Below are 19,117 nucleotides of genomic sequence, written 5' to 3'. Positions count from 1 at the left end.
CCACCTATTACACACACACGTGTGCGCACGCACACACATACACGCACTGTGACACACACATACACACACACACACTACACATGCACACACACGTGTGCACACGTACATACACACGGCACATACGCACACGCACACACATATACACACACTCACACATACACTCACACACACACACAGACACACACACACATGCGTATGCGCGCGCACACACACACCTTTGTCCCAGCCCCTTTGATAGAAGTGACAGAAGCTCTGAGTCCCAGCTCTTGACAAGGCAGGCAAAACCCCATTCCCCTCTCCTGACCTCAGTTCCCTATCCATAAAATGGGAACACCATACGGACCCTGCAATTAAAAAAAAAAAAATTCTTGGCCAGGCGTGGAGGCCAAGACGGGAGGATCGCTTGAGCCCAGGAGTTCAAGAACAGCCTGGGCAACACAGGGAGACCTCATCTCTACAAAAAATAAAAAATGACCTGAGCATGGTGGTGCACACCTGTAATCCAAACATTTTGGGAGGCCGAGGGAGGGGGATCACTTGAACCCAGGAGTTCAAGACCAGCCTGAACAACCAGTCTGTCTCTACAAAAAAACAAAAAACAAACAAACAAACAAAAAACTTAAGCTACATAACTTTTCATTCAGAGGAAAACTTGCAGAGAAAGTTTATTCTCTGGCCAGGCACGGTGGCTCACACCTGTAATCCCAGCACTTTGGGAGGCAGAGATGGGTAGATGGCCTGAGGTCAGGAGTTTGAGACCAGCCTGGCTAACATGGTGAAACCCTATCTCCACCAAAAATACAAAAATTAGCTGGGTGTGGTGGTGGCTGCCTGTATTCCCAGCTAGTTGGGAGGCTGAGGCACGATAATTGCTTAAACTCCCAGGAGGTGGAGGTTGCAGTGAGTTGAGATCACGCCACTGCACTCCAGCCTGGGTGACAGGGCAAGATTCCGTCTCAAAAAAAAAAAAAAAAAAAAAAAAAAGGAAGTTTATTCTCTAAGTCAGGTAAGAGGGAGGTAGGTAAGTGAGTCAGCCACTGGGGCCTCATTCTCCCTGTCTGTGAAAGGGATTACAGGACCCACTTCACATGCTTGCTGCCAGGGTACAAGTGAGTTAAAAATATCTGTAAAAATGTGGCCAGGTGCCGTGGCTCACGCCTGTAATTCCAACACTTCGGGAGGCTAAGGCAGGTGGATCACCTGAGGTCAGGAGATTGAGACCAGCCAGGCCAACATGGCGAAACCCCATCTCTACTTAAAAAAAAAAAAAAAATGAGCCAGGTGTGGTAGCAGAAGCCTGTAATCCCAGCTACGTGGGAGGCTGAGGCAGGAGAATCACTTGAACCCAGGAGGCAGAGGTTGCAGTGAGCCGAGATCGCGCCACTGCACTCCAGCCTGGGAGACAGAGCAAGACTCCGTCTCAAAAAAAAAAAAAAAAAAAAAAAATCTGTAAAATGCTTACCACATGCCTGTCCCAGAGCCAGCGGTATGTAAATACGAGATTCACTCAAGGGCAAGGAGAAGACCCTACTGCCCCTCCTGCCTTCCCATCTCTCCCCTCCCCAAGCCATGCCTGTTGTCCAAAGACATACTCCTCAAGGCCATTCATGGATTTATCTGATGGCTTTCTCTTTAAGGGCCATTTATGAGAGGCCCTACCAAAGCTGTGAAAAATCAGATAAATCCATGGCTTGGCAGACCAGGGGGAACTCTTTCCATCTGAATAAAAAACGGCAACAGCCAGGCGTGGTGGCTCATGCCTATAATCCCAGCACTTTGGGAGGCCGAGGGGGGAAGATGGCTTGAGCCTGCAAGTTCGAGACCAGCCTGGGCAACACAGTGAGACTCCGTCTCTACAAAAATTACAAAAATTAGCCAGGTGCGGTGGTATATGCCTGTGGTCCTAGCTACTCGGGAGGCTGAAGCAGGAGGATTGCTTGAGCCTGGGAGGTTGAGGTTGCACCGAGCAGTGACTGCACCACTGCACTCCAGCCTGGGTGACTGAGACCTTGTCTCAAAAAACAAAAACAAACAAAAAAACGGAGGGAGGCAGAAAACCGGTAGGAATGAAGTGAGCGTGGGGGGTGAACAGGACTCTTTTGGGACAGGGTCTCTGCTGGGGCATTCTCCTAAAATGGCTGAAAGATGCCCATGCCTGGGGAGCCTCTGCAGATCATAAAGGGCTATTAATATTTAATGTGAATCACTTTCAGGACACTTACCCCTTAGCAGGCAGTGTTCTAAGTGCTTTATGCATATTACATCAATTTTCACAACACCGCAAAGCCCAGTTATAATGCCCGCTTTCCAGACGAGGAGGTTGAGGCCCGGAGGGGTTTGGTCACTTGTCCCAGAATTGCACAGCCAAAAAGTGGCAGGGCCTTGGTTCTGGAGCCTGTGCTGTGTGACCACCATGCCACACTGCCTGTCATGTGATGGGGAGCAGCAGCCATCAGGCCACCACTGCCATCTCCAGCGCAGCTCCCAAGCATGATGCTGTGGCCAGATGCCAAGCTCCAGCGAAGGGCTTAACATACGCAGATGGGCTGTAAGCAGACGCTTTTTTTTTTTTTTTTTTTTTTTAAAAAGAGACAGGCTCTTGCTCTGTCACCCAAGCTGGATGCAGTGGTGTGATCATAGTTTGCTGTAGCCTGGAACTCCTGGGCTCAAGCAATTCTCCCACCTCAGCATCCCAAGCAGCTGGGACTACAGGCATGCACCACAATGCCCGGCTAATTAAAAAAAATTTTTCTTTTTGTAGAGATGGGGTCTTGAAATGTTGCCCAGGCTGGTGTCAAACTCTTTTTATTTTTTTGAGATGGAGTCTTGCTCTGTCGTCCAGGCTGGAGTGCAGAGGTGCAATCTCGGCTCACTGGAGCCTCTGCCTCCTAGATTCAAGTGATTCTCCTGCCTCAGTCTCCCGAGTAGCTGGGACTACAGGCGTGCGCCACCACACCTGGCTACTTTTTGTATTTTTAGTAGAGACGGGGTTTCACCACGTTGGCCAGGCTGGTCTCGAACTATTGACCTCCAGTGATCTGCCCGCCTCAGCCACCCAAGGTGCTGGGATTACAGGCGTGAGCCACCACACCTGTCCCGAATACTCTTAATGTCTTCATCTTATAGGTGGGGAAATTGAGGTTCAGAAAAGGACATGTCCAAGATCACTCAGAAAGGAAATGACAGAGCTAGAACCTGCCTCTTCTCAGCTGTGTGCCTCCTTTGCCCAGCAAGGCCAGGAGTGCCTGGTGGGAACACCAGGAAGGCAGAAAGTGACAAGGGCGCCGGGCGCAGTGGCTCAAGCCTGTAATCCCAGCACTTTGGGAGGCTGAGACGGGCGGATCACGAGGTCAGGAGATCGAGACCGTCCTGGCTAACACGGTGAAACCCCGTCTCTACTAAAAAAATACAAAAAAACTAGCTGGGCGAGGTGGCGGGCGCCTGTAGTCCCAGCTACTTGGGAGGCTGAGGCAGGAGAATGGCGGGAACCCGGGAGGCGGAGCTTGCAGTGAGTTGAGATCCGGCCACTGCACTCCAGCCTGGGCAACAGAGCGAGACTCCGCCTCAAAAAAAAAAAAAAAAAGTGACAAGGGCCTGGGGCAGGTGAGACACTGGCCTGGCCCTTCAAAAAGGTCTCTTAGCTTCATGCTTGAGGCTCAGAAAAATTACTCTGTGACAGCCCCTCCCTACCCCAGGCTTCAGCTATGGCCGGAGTGTCAGAGGCTTTTTTGTTTGTTTGTTTGTTTTGTTTTTTTGAGACAGAGTCTTGCTCTGTCGTCCAGGCTGGAGTGCAGTGGTGTGATCTCAGCTCACTACAACCTCTGCCTCCCTGGTTCAAGTGATTCTCCTGCCTCAGCCTCCCAAGTAGCTAGGATTACAGGTGTGCGCCACCACGCCCGGCTAATTTTTGTGTTTTTAGTAGAGACAGGATTTTACCACGTTGGCCAGGCTGGTCTTGAACTCCTGACCTCAGGTGATCCGCCTGCCTCAGCCTCTCAAAGTGGTGAGATTACAGGTGTAAGCCACTGCGCCCAGCCAGGAGGCTGTCTTGAATGAGCACTTTGCATCCCAGATCTCAGCCAGTCCTTAAAAATCACTGCCACAAGGTTGGTATCATCTTTTTTTTTTTTTTTTTTTTTTTTTTTTGAGATAGAGTCTTGCTGTGTCGCCTAGGCTGGAGTGCGGTGGCACCATCTCGGCTCACTGCAAGCTCCGCCTCCTGGGTTCACGCCATTCTCTGGCCTCAGCCTCCTGAGTAGCTGGGATTACAGGCGCACGCCACCACGCCCAGCTTATTTTTTGTATTTTTAGTAGAGATAGGGTTTCACCGTGTTAGCCAGGATGGTCTCGATCTCCTGACCTCATGATCCGCCCGCCTCGGCCTCCCAAAGTGCTGGGATTACAGGCATGAGCCACCGCGCCCAGCCTACGGGGTTAGTATCTTTATGATCCTCACTGAACAGCAGGTGAGACTGAGGCTTAGAGGGGTTGGCTACTTGGCCAAGGCCACTGTGAAGAAGGGACTCCCTCCTCTTCATCACTGAGGGCTCTGCTTTGATGGTCTGTCCCCTGCAAGTATTTCCCTGACTTTCCAATTTCAGATCACAGTACGTGCTCCTCATGGATCACGCAGAGCAGGGCAGCGCGTCCCAGCTGCAGAATTCCTGCCCCAATGCATCCCGGATTCCAATCGAGAGGAAACACCAGGCAACCCAAACTGAGGGACGTTCTGCAAAATTAACTGGCCTGAACTAATCGATAATGTCAATGTCACGAAAGACAAAAGAGAGGCTGAGAACTGTTCCGGATGAAAGGAGACACAAGAGATGGCGCAGCTAAATGCAACTCGGGGACCCGAGTGGATCCCTGACTGGGAAAAAAAAATAGCTGCCAAAAATATTCGTGGGATGATGGATGAAATCTGAGTATGGGCCATGGGGTAGAGGCCAGGATTATACCACTGTTGTATTTCCTGTATGTCACCATCAACAGGAAAACGCCCCTGGTCTCAGGAGATAACCCGCTGTCGCCTTTAGGGATAAAAGGACACAGTGTCTGCAACTGTCAAATGTCTCATCAATACCAATGACGGCAGCAAAGATCATGTGCAAATACAGACAGATACAGCAAATGTGGACACAGGCCAGCGATTGTGAAGCTCCTGAAACATACCATGTGTTATTCGCTCTATTGTTGCAACTTTTCCATAGATTGGCAATGGTTCAAAACAAAAAGTTCAAAGGAAAAAAAAAAAATAAAGCAAGCAACAACTCAGCCCACACCTCCCACCCCCTTACAACATTCCCCCCACCCCGCATAGCACTGGCCAGCATCTGATATCGTATCTAGTTCGCGTATTTGTTTTGTTAGCTGCCTGGCTCCAGTAGGAATGTTAGTCTGAGAAGACAGGAATTGTTTTGTTTGCACAATTCGATGGTTTTTAGTATACGCACGGAGTTGTACAATCATTACTACATTCAATTTTATTTATTTTTTTGAGACAGAGTGTCGCTCTGTCACCCAGGCTGGAGTGCAATGGCATGATCTCGACTCACTGCAACCTCCGCCTCCCGGGTTCAAGCAATTCTCCTGCCTCAGCCTCCCGAGTAGCTGGGATTACAGGCCCCCGCCACCATGCCCAGTTAATTTTTGTATTTTTAGAAGAGATGGGGTTTCACCATGTTGGCCAGGCTGGTCTCAAACTCCTGACCTCAAGTGATCCACCCGCCTCAGCCTCCCAAAGTGCTGGGACTACAGGTGTGAGCCACCAGGCTGGCCGCTACATTCAATTTTAGAACATTTTTCAGCCCCTCAAAAGAAACCCTGTACCCTTTAGCAATCAGCCTCCAAATCGCTTCTCCCCACCAGCCTCAGGCAACCAGTAATCCACTTTCTGTCTCTATGGATTTGCCTGTTGTGGACATTTCACATTAATGGAATCATACACTCTGTGACCTTACATGACTGGCTTCTGTCACTTAGCACAATGTTTTCAAGGTTCACCCACAGCGTAGCATATACGAGGGCAGGGTTTTTTTGTTTGTTTTTAAATTTCTTTTTGGAGACAGGGTCTCCCTGTGTCACCCAGGTTGGAGGGCAGTGGCATGATCTCAACTCACTGCAGTCTTCATCTCCCAGGCTCAAGTGATCCTCCCACATCAGCCTCCCAAGTAGCTGGGACTACAGGCGTGCGCCATTATGCCCGGTTAATTTTCGTATTTTTTGTAGAGACAGCGTCTCCCTATGTTGCCCAGGCTGGTCTCGAACTCCCAGGCTCAAGTGATCCTCCTGCCTCTGCCTCCCAAAGTGCTGGGATTACAGGCATGAGCCACCGCACCCAGCCAAGCGGGAGTTTTTGTTCTCGCCTTACATGCAAAGCCCAAGACAGAGCCTGACACAGAGAAGTGGGCCATAAATATTAGCTCAGTGAACAGATGAGTCAGGATTTGAACTCAAGCCTGTTGGCTGCAAAGATCATGCCCTTAACCCCAGCATGGCACAGTCCATTCGGCCGGCCTCACTGCAGAGGGGACTTGAATCCTGCCTGTCCCGTCTTCCCATGGGAACTCAGGCCAGTCCCACCACTGAGGCCCTCTGCAGGGGAGGTGTGTGGGGGATGGGGGCCTGACTGTTGGGAGGGGCTGACACTGCCACACCCAGCCCTGCCTGGTACCTTGAGGTTGTGCCCGTCGAAGGGCAGGGAGCCGCTGACGAGGGTGTACAGGATGACTCCCAGGCTCCAGATGTCCACCTCCGGCCCGTCGTACTTCTTGCCCTGAAACAGCTCCGGGGCAGCGTATGGGGGGCTCCCACAGAACGTGTCCAGCTTTGAGCCCAGCGTGAACTCGTTGCTGAAGCCAAAGTCAGCGATCTTGATGTTGGCCTCGGCGTCCAGCAAGAGGTTCTCAGCCTGCGGGGAGAGGAGGAGAGGGACTCGAGGCCAAAGCCCTTCGTGGACGTGGGAGGCGGACAGGAGCGCAGGCTCTAGGGTTGGCCCACAGGGATCAATTCTTGGGCCTGTCCCTTACTCTCTGCCTGACCTTAGGTAGTGACTTTACCTCACTGAGCCTCAGTTTCCTCATCCATAGAATGGGGATAATCTTAGTCCCTACTTCATAGAGTAGTTTGAGAATTATGAGTTAATCCGCATAGAAAACCTAGCACGGGCTGGGCATGGTGGCTCACCCCTGTAATCCCAGCACTTTGGGAGGCTGAGGTGGGCGGATCACCTGAGGTCGGGAGTTCAAGACCAGCCTGACCAACATGGAGAAATCTCGTCTCTACTAAAAATACAAAATTAGCTGGGCATGGTGGCACATGCCTGTAATCCCAACTACTCAGGAGGCTGAGGCAGGAGAATCGCTTGAACCCGGGAGGCGGAGGTTGCGGTGAGCCAAGATCACGCCATTGCAAAAAAAAAAGAAAGAAAAGCTAAAACAGTATTTCATACCCAGTGAACACTATGGAATATCACTATTACCCCGTGTGGTCTGCAGAGCTGGGGGTCTTCAGGTAATCTCCTGCCCCTCTTGGAGCCTCAGGTTACCCAGCAGAAACAAAATGAGGCCTGACTGCTCAAGACCCAGGAAAATGAAAGCAATAATTTAATCCTGGTTGCATACCTACCATGCACTGGGCTCTGTTGACTATCAATTATAACAGTGTCCATCTGCATAATGTGAAGGTGAAACTACAGACTCTTGGAGAATTCCCGCTGCAAATCCCAGCTCCACCACTTACTCGCTGTGGGACTTTAGATAGGTTACCAGACCTCTCTGTGCCTCAGTTTCCTTGTATGTAAACCGAGGGTGATCCCGACACCTGCCTCAAGCACTGTTGTGGGTTTAAGTGTAAAGTGCTCACAGCAGCCCCAAGAACGCAGTCAGTGATCAGTAAACATTTCCTGGCCGGACGCTGTGGCTCATGCCTGTAATCTCAGCACTTTGGGAGGCCAAGGCAGGCGGATCTCCTGAGGTCAGGAGTTCGAGACTAGCTTGGGCAACATGGTGAAACCCCGTCTCTACTAAAAATACAAAAATTAGCCAGGTGTAGTGGCGGGCGCCTGTAATCCCAGCAACTCGCGAGGCTGAAGCAGGAGAATCGTGTGAGCTGAGACTGCATCACTGTACTCCAGCCTGGGCAACACAGCGAGACTCCATCTCAAAAATAAATAAATAAATAAACGTTCTGTATTGTTATAAAGTTTTGTCTATTTTTTTGTGGCATGCAGTCTTACAATTGCCATTTCACAGGGGAGGAAACAGAGGCTCAGGGAGGCCACACCTCATGCCCATTGCAAGAAAGCAGCAGAACTAGAATCTAAACAAAGCCACCCATTTCCACAGTGCGTGGAGGAAGAAGCCTCCAGCCTTCTGACTACAAACAGACGCACAGTTCCACCTTTCAAAATGTTACCCGCGTCTGGTCCATCCCAACTGCGGTCCTTCCCTCGCCCAGGTCACCAGCATGCCTGGCTTCCTCCCAGGTCTCCCTATGTCTCCTGGTTTATTTCTGGACCACACTTCCCCAGCTCCTGCCCCAGTAAAGGCCCAAACCCTACAAAGACACACCAGAGAGCTCCTCCCCAAACCTGAATCTAATAGCATCTGCCTTGCTCAGGGCATATATATATATATATATATATACTTTTTTGTTTCTTTTTGAGATGGCGTCTCATTCTGTCACCCAGGCTGGAGTGCAGTGGCACAATCTCGGCTCACTGTAACCTCTGCCTCCTGGGTTCACGTGATTCTCCTGCCTCAGCCTCCCAAGTAGCTGGGACTACAGGTGCATACCACCACCCCCGGCTATTTTTTTTTTATTTTGCTTGAGGTGAGGTGATCCGCCCTCATTTTTTTTCCTGCCATTTGAGGCTCCACAATCCAGCCCCAAGGTCACATTTGGGTTGGTCCCCTTGGTTGGTACCCCCGGTGTACTAAAAGGACCCCAAACTTCGTGTTAGCTGCTTTGGGGACCCTCCACCAGGGGGCGTACGACCTCCTGGTTAATCATGGAAGCCTCGAAGGTGCTGCCTCCAGGGCTGTGTGGAGGGACACCCTGGCCTAGCAGAAGGAAGTCAAGAGAAGGTTAGCACTTCAACCTCTACAGCAATTTGTTTTTTGTTTTCATTTTTTGTTATTTTTCTTTTTTTCAGATGCACTTTCTGCTTTTGAATTTTTTGTTGTTGTTTTTAGAGATAGGGTTTTGCTCTGTCACCCAGGTTGGAGTGTAGTGGTGCAGTCATGGCTTCCTGCAGCCCCAACCTCCTGGGCTCAAGGGATCCTCCTGCCTTAGCCTCCTGAGTAGTTGAGACTACAGGCATACGACCTAATTTTTTTGTTTTTTTTTTTTTTTTTTGAGATGGAGTCTTGCTATGTTGTCCAGGCTGGAGTGCACTGGCATGATCTCAGCTCACTGCAACCTCCACCTCCTAGGTTCAAGCAATTCTCATGCCTCAGCCTCTCAAGCAGCTGGAATTACAGGCACACGCCACGACGCCCAGCTAATTTTTGTATTTTTAGTAGAGATGGAGTTTTACCATGTTGCCCAGGTTGGTCTTGTACTCCTGGCCTCAAGTGATCTACCTGCCTAGGCCTCCCAAAGTGCTGAGACAGGTGTGAGCCACTGCGCCCAGCTAAGCTAATTTTTTACAATTATTTTTTGTAGAGATGGGGTTTTGCTGTGTTGCCCAGGCTATTCTAGAATTTCTGGGCTCAAGCAATCCTCCCACCTCAGCCTCCCAAAGTGCTGGGATTGCAGGTATGAGACTGCACCTGGTCCTGCATAGGAATTCAACTGTGGAATTTTGCGTCTTTAGAATCTGACAATAGCTTTTAAAATGGGGTTTGTGGCTGGGTGCAGTGGCTCACGCCTGTAATCCCAGCACTCTGGGAGGCCAAGGCGGGCGGATCACCTGAGGTCAGCAGTTCGAGACCAGCCTGGCCAACATGGTGAAATCCTGTCTTTACTAAAAATACAAAAATTAGTGGTGGTGCCCATCTGTAGTCTCAGCAACTCCGAAAGCTGAGGCAGGAGGATCACTTGAGCCCAGGAGTTCAAGACCAGCCTGGGCAATGGAGTGAGACCCCCATCTCTACAAAAAAATTAGAAATTAGCCAGGCTTGGTGGCTCACACCTGTGGTCCCAGCTACTCAGGAGGCTGAGATGGGAGGACTGCTTGAGCCCAAGAGGTCGAGGCTACAGTGAACTGTGATGGAACTATCACACGTCAGCATGGGCAAGAAAAAAACATAACAAAACAGCAAAAGCAACCCAGTCCTTCCTCACAGATAGTTCCAGCAGCACTTCCTTAAAGCACTTAGGATGCCGTCTAGCACACAGGTACTCACAAAACCACAGTCAAGACAATGGGATTTGAGCCAACCAAACGTTCAGCCACCTGGTCTTGGAGCAGGAGGCCAGAGACATGCAGTGGAAGGTATGGAATGGGGACCCTGGGGCCACAGGTACTTGAGGAGGCTGCCCGGCTCAGCTCCTACAGGCAGCTGGGCTGGAGCCTTGCTGAGTCCCTTCCGGCCTGGTACTGGCCAAAGTGGTTTTTCTCTCAAAGTCCTTTCTGGGACTGGGCGCAGTGGCTCACATCTGTAATTCCAGCACTTTGGGAGGCTGAGGCAGGTGGATCACGAGGTCAGGAGTTCAAGACCAGCCTGGCCAACAAGGTGAAACCCTGTCTCTACTAAAAATACGAAAATTAGCCGGATGAGGTGACAGGCACCTGTGATCCCAGCTACTCGGGAGGCTGAGGCAGGAGAATCGCCTGAACCCGGGAGGCAGAGGTTGCAGCCAGCTGAGATGGGGCCACTACACTCCAACCTAGGCAACAGTGTGAGACTCTGTGTCAAAAATAAAAATAAAAACAAAGCCCCTTCTCAAGTTCATAGAAACAAAGCCCCTTCTCAAGTTCTCAGATACCCTGCAGGCAGAGTGACTCTGGGGCTCTGCAACCTAAATCCTCCAGGAGTCCTGAACGTCCTAAGGTCAGAGAATGCCAAGGTCCCAAAGGCTCTGAGAGCAACAAATCCCTTATCACGTCCCAGCGTCCTTATCCAACAGCCCTGTAGCATCCAGGGCCGTTCTGGGACACTTTGTTTCTCCCCGCTTTGTTCACACCCCCTGTCCCCTCCTCCTCATCCGCTCCCCCATCTGCTGGCCTTGTTTCTGCCACAAAAGCTTGGGAAAGGGTCAAGGGGGTGCTGGGTGCAGAGGGAGGAGCAGGAGGAGAAAAGGGCTGGGGGAATTTGCTGGAGACCACGGGAGCCATGCAGGGGTGGGGGCAGGGAGAAGTCTGAGGGCTGAGCTGGGGTCCCCGAGATCACAGCAGGGCGGGGGCTTACCTTCAGGTCCCTGTGTACAATGTTTTTCTGGTGACAATAGTGCACAGCCGAAACGATCTGGGAGGGAGGGGGAAGGTTGGTTATTTGTGACTCCTGAAACCCTCAGCCTCCCTCAGTGGACTGTGAAACCACTCACAACCGAGCCCCAGGCCTCCCCAAGGCACAGCCTGAGACCTGAGGCCTCGCACCCCAATTCAGTCCCAGCAAGAGGTGCCCGTGGAATCTGGGCAGACACACGCCTCCCACAGGACACCCCCATGCCCAGGGATGTCGGAACCAAGGCATGGGCACCAGCCTCTCTTGACTTTCATATCTGGAAGTTCCCATGAGGATATCCCATACCTGTAGATAGACACGCTACCCCAACTCACCAGGGCTTACGGCCCTTGAGTTCAGGACAGCTGTGTCAAGGCAGCTAGACAGTCCCGAAGAGACACTCTCACACCGGCACATCTGCTTACCCCTCACGCCCCGGCACCCTCACACCTGCATTTCCTCTTACCCCACACACCTGGCACCTTCACACTAGCACATCTACTTACCCCTCATGCCTGGACACCCTCACACGCGCATCTCCTCTTACCCCACACCTGGCACCTTCACACCAGCACATCTACTTACCCCTCATGCCTGGACACCCTCACATGCGCATCTTCTCTTACCCCACACCTGGGCACCCTCACACCTGCACGTCCTCTTACCCTACACCTGGGCACCCTCACACCTGCATCTCCTCTTACCCCACACACCTGGGCACCCTCTAACCCACATCTCCTCTTACCCCACACACCTGGGCACCCTCACACCTATATCTCCTCTTACCCCACACACCTGGGCACCCTCACACCTGTATCTCCTCTTACCCCACACACCTGGGCACCCTCTAACCCACATCTCCTCTTACCCCACACACCTGGGCACCCTCTAACCCACATCTCCTCTTACCCCACACACCTGGGCACCCTCTAACCCACATCTCCTCTTACCCCACACACCTGGGCACCCTCTAACCCACATCTCCTCTTACCCCACACACCTGGGCACCCTCACACCTGCATGTCCTCTTACCCCCCACACCTGGCCCCCTCCCACACTCTTATACACCTGGGTGTCTTCACTACCACACACCTGGAAACCCATACATCTGGGCACTCACACACCCGGGCACCCACATACCGGCATGCCCTAGTACCTACAAACTTACACAACCACCCCTCGGCCCTTTCTTGCCCATCTACCTGGGGTGCCCTACACTCTCTTCCCCACACACCTACATACCTGGACATCCACATACCTACTGCCCACACATCTTCTGAATCACACTCTGGCACACTCACACCTGGCACCCTGGCACCTTCGTGCCCCCTCACCCACACACCTACGCACTGGGCACACCCACATGCCCCACACAAGAAACACCTGCCCACCGGGGCGCCTTCATGCCCAAACATCCTCTCACCCACCCAAAGGGGCACCTGCAAACCTACATCCGGATGCCCTCACATCGGGACGACTGCATGCCCAGCACACCCAGCTCTGCACCTTCACCCCTGCCCAGACTTAGGCCCCACCCCCAGGTCGCTGGACAACCTAGACCATGCCCAGCTCTCGGACACCCTTCCCAGGGACCCAGGCACCCCGTCAGCCCCACCCTCAGCCCTGCCCCAACCTGTCGGAACTTGGCTCGAGCTTCCTTCTCCTTCATGCGGCCATGCGACACGAGGTAGTCAAACACTTCTCCTGCAGGGCAGAGGCCGAGCGGGGTCAGGATCAGGTGCAGGGGCAGGGGGAGGCAGCACAGGGGCAGGGTGGAGAGGGTGGGCAGCTCACCGGCACTTGCATACTCCATCACCAGGTACAGCGTCTTCTCAGTCTCAATCACCTCGAAGAGCTTCACTACAATGGTTGGGAACAGTGTAGGGGGTTAGGGAGAAAGAGCCCCTCCTAACCTGTACTTGGTAACTATGCAAAAGGCCAACCATAATACCCACCCACCCCCAACTCAAAAACACTCAATGGCTCCCTACTGACAGCAAGATCTTCTAAACTCCTCACCCACCTCTACCACCCTTTTTGTTTTGTTTTGTTTTGTTTTTTGTAGACGGAGTTTTGCTCTTGTGGCCCAGGCTGGAGTGCAATGGCGCATCTCTGCTCACTACAACCTCTGCCTCCCGAGTAGCTGGGATTACAGGCACGCACCACCATGCCCGGCTAATTTTGTATTTTTAGTAGAGACGGGGTTTCTCCATGTTGGTCAGGCGGGTCTCAAACTCCCGACCTCAAGTGATCTGCCTGCCTCGGCTTCCCAAAGTGCTGGGATTACAGACGTAAGCCACCGCGCCCAGCCACCCTTTCCACTTTCTCTCTCACAAGAATGTCGGCTCCATGAGGCCAGAGATTTGTCTTGTTTTCTTCCCTGCTGTGTCCCCAGGGTCCGGCACATAGCAGCCACTCAATCAACAGTTACTGAGTAAATGAATGAATGCTGCAGCCACATCCACGCGGAGCTAAACTCCGCTTCTCTCACTAAAGACCCCTCTCTCCCCGCTCTGCCCAGTGATAATGACAGTGAGGATGCTGATGCTGGTGGAAATAATCGGACCAAGTCCCATAGCTCAGCCCAAACTAAGCATTTCGGACGCATGATCTTTGTCAATCCTCACAATGACTTGGTAATAGGCCCTATTATCATCCCTACTCCAGAAAAGAAAATAGCTCAAGGAGGTTAAGTGACTTGCCCAAGGTCACACAGCAGTGATGCAACTATGAGAAACCAGGTCTCTAACTCTTTTTTTTTTTTTTTTTGAGACAAAGTCTCGCTTTATTGCCCAGGCCGGGGTGCAGTGGTGTGATCTCGGCTCACTGCAACCTCTGCCTCCTGGGCTCAAGCAATTCTGCCTCGGTCTCCCAAGTAGCTGGGATTACAGGCATCCACCACCACACCCTGCTCATTTTTGTATTTTTAGTAGAGAGGGTTTCACCATGTTGGTCAGACTGGTGTCGAACTCCTGACCTCAAGTGATCCACCAGCCTTGGCCTCCCAAAGTGCTGGGATTCCAGGAGCGAGCCACTGCGCCTGGCGGGTCTCCAACTATTCTAACCACTGCCACCACCCCCAACTCCTTTGCAAGTGTCCGGCTGGTGGCCTGCCCCTGCACCCGTTCCCTCCTCACCGATGTTGGGGTGGTTTAGGCCCTTCATGATGCGGACTTCTCGGAACAGCTGGGTGTGGCCAGAAAGGAAGACAGAGGAGAGTGAGGGTGGGTGGCTTGGGGGATCCTTTCCCCAGCCGGGCCCCCGCAGGAGGGGTCAGGTGGGTCACCCGGCTGTCCCGGAAGCCTGGCTCCTGCTCTCCCCCATCTTCCCAGCCTCACCTTCTGCAGGCTGCTGGGATTCAGCTGGGTTTTGTCGATGATCTTGATGGCAACCTAGAGAGGGAGGAAAGGAGGAGGGAAGGTCAAGGTACCACAGGCCCCACTGGGCGTGGTGGCTCAGGCCTGTAATCCCAGCATTTTTTGGAGGACCAAGACGGGAGTATCACTTGAGGCCAGGAGTTCGAGACCAGTCTGGTCAACGTGATGAAACCCTGTCTCTCCTAAAAATACAAAAATTAGTCGGGTGTGGTAGCGGGCGCCTGTAATCCCAGCTACTCGGGAGGCTGTGGTGGGAGAATCGCTTGAGCCTGGGAGGTGGAGGTTGCAGTGAGCCAAGATGGTGCCACTGCACTCCAGCCTGGCCCAGCTCAGATCACCCTAGGATATCCTTCCCTTGCCCCCTCTCCCGGAAGAGCCCTCACTCTGGGCCATACCCAGTGGATGGGGAACTTGGGGACTCAGGGCCTTTGCACAAGCTGTCCTCACTGTCTCCACTGCCACCCTCACTTCTGCAGAGAAATATCCTTATTCCACAGCAGGGCCTGGCTGACGCTCCAGAGCTGCCTGAGGGGATGTGGGCATGGCCAAGACCTTGAGGGGACCCCTTTGTAAGGGCACCGCAGATCACTCGCCCATCACATCTTTGTTTTGAACAAAAGGACAGTGGAATAAATAACAACTGGCTAACACGTACTAAGTCCTCACTCTACCAGGCCTATGTGCTTTACTAATGAGAACTCTTAATCTTCACAACCACCTGTGAGGTAAGTGCTAGGATTATCCCTCCCATTCTCCACACCCACCCCCTCTTTTGTTTGTTTGGAGGCAGAGTCTTGCTCTGTTGCCCAGGCTAGAGTACAGTGGTGTTACAGTGGTGTCATCATAGCTCACTGCAACCTTGATCTCCTGGGCTCAAGCGATCCTCCCACCTCAGCCTCCCAAGTAGCTGGGACCACAGGCACGTGCCACCAACACTTGGCTAACAGGATTATCCTCATTTTACCAACAGAGAAACTGAGGCACAGAGCTGTTGAGTCACTTGGCCAAAGTTATATGGATAGTAAACTGTAGTAAGTTGTGGGCCAGATTTGAATTTACGCAGCACGATGGAATCTACCTTTTAAACACAACTTTTAAAACAGCTTTGAGATACATCATGGGAAGGAAATCAGAATGTCACTGAACTCTCCTTATACTTCTTTTGCAGTGAAACTTTTTTTTTTTTTTTTGAGATAGAGTTTCCCTCTTGTTGCTCAGGCTGGAGCACAATGGTGCCATCTTGGCTCACAGCAACCTCCACCTCCCGGGCTCAAGGGATTTTCCTGCCTCAGCCTCCCGAGTAGCTGGGATTCCAGGCATGCGTCACCACACACAGCTAATTTTGTATTTTTAGTAGAGACAGGGTTTCTCCATGTTGGCCAAGCTGGTCTTGAACTCCCGACCTCAGGTGATCCGCACACCTCAGCCTCCGAAAGTGCTGGGAATACAGGCATGAACCACCGCACCCGGTCTGCAGTGAAACTTTCATTTTATTTTTAAAACAGAGATGGGGCCAGGTCCCTCTCAGAAACCCCTGGAACCAGATCCACATACAGGGAACCATGTGTTCTTCATGGAAGAGGGGGCCCCTTAGCTTTCCTCATATTCTCACGAATGGGTTTTTAAAAATTTTATCAAACACTTTTTATGCCAGTATTGAGACGATCATATGGTTTCTCTCCTTTAATCTGAGAATGTGGTGAAGTACATGAATAAATTGTCAAAGGGAAAAGAACTTTGCATTCCTAAGATAAAGCCAGCTTCATCATCACACAGTTTTCTTTAATTGATTTGCCAGGTTCTGTTTGTTAATATTTTGTATAAGATTTTTGTACCTATGTTCACCAGACTGGCCAGTAATTTTGTTTCTTGTCTGGTTTTGCTCTTAAGGACAAACTGGCACCTAAAAACCTATCGGGCAGTGAAGTTCTTTCTTTAGTCTCTGGAAGAACTGGCATAAAATGTGAACATCCGGTAGAATTTGCCCGTAAGACCATCGGGGCTTGGTGTCTTTTGCGTGTATGGTGTAGACAGTGTGAGGGAAGGAGAGAGTCCATCCAAGGCAGGATAATTCATTCCAATCATTTCTCTAAAACTGAAGGAGGGGTGGGGAAATCATGAAATCATCCACCATTCTTTTTCCTCTAAGTGAGTTAGAGACCTCGTATCTAGGCTGCAAAGCCTGTGTGGGCCCTTTTCGCAATGTCGCCATACTCAGCACAGATGCCTGCTCTGAAAGAGGAGGTGGGGAGAGTGAGGCTGTGTGTAACTGAGAATACAACATAAATAAACCTGCTGTGTTCTCCAGATCACAGGAAGATTTCAAGGAACCAAAGTTTACCCTTAAAACAGACAGGCAGCTCAGGTTTATTTAACTTTACTTTTCATTTTTAATTTATTTACTATTTATTTTTGAGATGGAGTCTTGCTCTGTCACTCAGGCTGGAGTGCAGAGGCATAATCTCAGCTCACTGCGGCCTCCGCCTCCTGGGTTCCAGTGATTCTCCTGCCTCAGCCTCCCAGGTAGTTGGGATTACAGGCACGCACCACCGCGCCTGGCTAATTTTTGTATTTTTTTTTTTTTTTAGTAAAGATGGGGTTTTGCCATGTTGGCCAGGCTGGTCTTGAACTCCTGACCTCAGGTGATCCACCTGCCTCAGCCTCCCAAAGTGCTGGGTTTATAGGCATGAGCCACTGCACCTGGCCAATTTTTTTTTTTTTTTTTTTGAGACAGAGTCTCACTCTTGTTGCCCAGGCTGGAATACAGTGGCGCGATCTTGGCTCATTGAAACTTCTGCCTCTGCCTCCTGGGCTCAAGCAATTCTCCTGCCTCAGTCTCCCAAGTAGCTGAGATTAGAGGGGCCTGCCATCACGCCCAGCTAATCTTTATATTTTTAGTAGAGACAGGGTTTTACCATGTTAGCCAGGCTGGTCTTGAACTCCTGATCTCAGGTGATCCACCCGTCTCGGTCTCCCAAAGTGCTGGGATTATAGGCATGCGCCACCACGCCCAGCTAATTTTTGTATTTTTAGTAGAGACAGGGTTTCACCATGTTGGTCAGGCTGGTCTTAAACCCCTGACCTCAAGCAATCCACCTGCCTCAGCTTCCCAAAGTACTGGGATTACAGGCGTGAGCCACCGTGCCCAGCCCTCTTTTATTTTCATTTTTTGAGATAAGGTCTCACTCTGTTACCCAGGCTGGAGTGCAGTGGTGAGGTCACACCTCACCACAGCTTCAAACTCCTGAGCTCAAGTGATCCTCCGGCCTCAGCCTCCCAAGTAGCTGGGACCACAGGCACGCATCACTGCACCCAGCTAATTTTTTTAAAATTTTATTTATTTTTCAGTAGAGACAAAGTCTTGCTATGTTGCCCAGTCTGGTCTCAAACTCCTGAGCTCAAGCAATCCTCCTACCTTGGCCTCTCAAAGTGCTGGGATTACAGGTGTGAGCCAACGCATCCAGCCACAGCTCAGGTTTATCTACAAAAGCCGCATGCATCCTTAGCAATGCACACATTGGACTGCCTGTGATCTGAGATCTCCCGGCAATTTCAGGGATACCTGAAATGGGTTCTCTTTTCCCACGGGGGTGGTTCTGGGAACATCGGGGATATTGTGACCTGTCCCATAGAGAGTCGGGAACTTACCTGAGGCCGTAAAGCAAACCCAGGGCCGATCCCGACCTCTATCAACGTACCCCGAAGACCTGGTCCCGCGGGAAACTGCCCCGAGCCCCACCCTGTGCCCATACTCACCTCCCGACCAGTGAGGATGTGCCGAGCCAGCTTGACTTTGGCAAAGTTGCCCTTCCCGATGGTCCTCAGCAGGCGGTAGTTGCCCACATGGGGCTGCTCCTCGGGACAGGAGGCGATGGAGTTCCGGCAACGGGCACCCAGTGAGCGGCTGGACCAGGACGGGCCTTTGTCCGAGGAGCGGCCACTGCCCAAGGTGCCATGCTGGGCGGGGGAGACGCAGCATGAGCTATCCAATCCCACCTTCCGTGGCACCCGTAGGCTGGTGCAGTTAACTTGAGGTCTGGCTACCGACCCCTTTGTGGCCCTTTTCAACCTCAGGTCACAGACAGCCAAGCATCCTTCATCTTTCTCTACAAAAAGATGCCTCCAGGAACAAAAGTTCCCGTGTCCCCCAAATCTGCAACATCCAGGACCCCAGGCATCAGACCCCTTCTTCAACCCTCACTGCAGTCTGACTACTACCAACTTTATCTTTTTTTTTTTTTTTCTTGGGATGGAGTCTTGCTCTGTCACCCAGGCTGGAGTGCAGTGGCACAATCTCAGCTCACTGCAACCTCCGCCTCCGGGTTCAAGCCATTCTCCTGCCTCAGCCTC

General features: G+C 51.7%; 1 protein-coding gene across 1 annotated transcript in view; it reads right to left on the bottom strand.

The window, feature by feature from the left end:
• Positions 1 to 19,117, bottom strand: part of LOC105478541 (microtubule affinity regulating kinase 4) — a 54,476-nt gene that overhangs the window by 27,756 nt on the left and 7,603 nt on the right. Inside the window, 7 exon segments of the mRNA XM_011735944.3 lie at positions 6,674 to 6,910; positions 11,355 to 11,411; positions 13,024 to 13,094; positions 13,185 to 13,250; positions 14,528 to 14,576; positions 14,729 to 14,782; positions 18,524 to 18,724. Coding sequence (XP_011734246.2) covers positions 6,674 to 6,910; positions 11,355 to 11,411; positions 13,024 to 13,094; positions 13,185 to 13,250; positions 14,528 to 14,576; positions 14,729 to 14,782; positions 18,524 to 18,724 — 735 coding nt within the window.

The sequence above is a fragment of the Macaca nemestrina genome, chromosome 20 (genome assembly GCF_043159975.1).
Source record: "Macaca nemestrina isolate mMacNem1 chromosome 20, mMacNem.hap1, whole genome shotgun sequence".
NCBI lineage: Eukaryota > Metazoa > Chordata > Mammalia > Primates > Cercopithecidae > Macaca > Macaca nemestrina.
The sequence above is the reverse complement of the archived record's forward strand: the minus strand, read 5'-3'. Positions and strand labels throughout refer to the sequence as shown.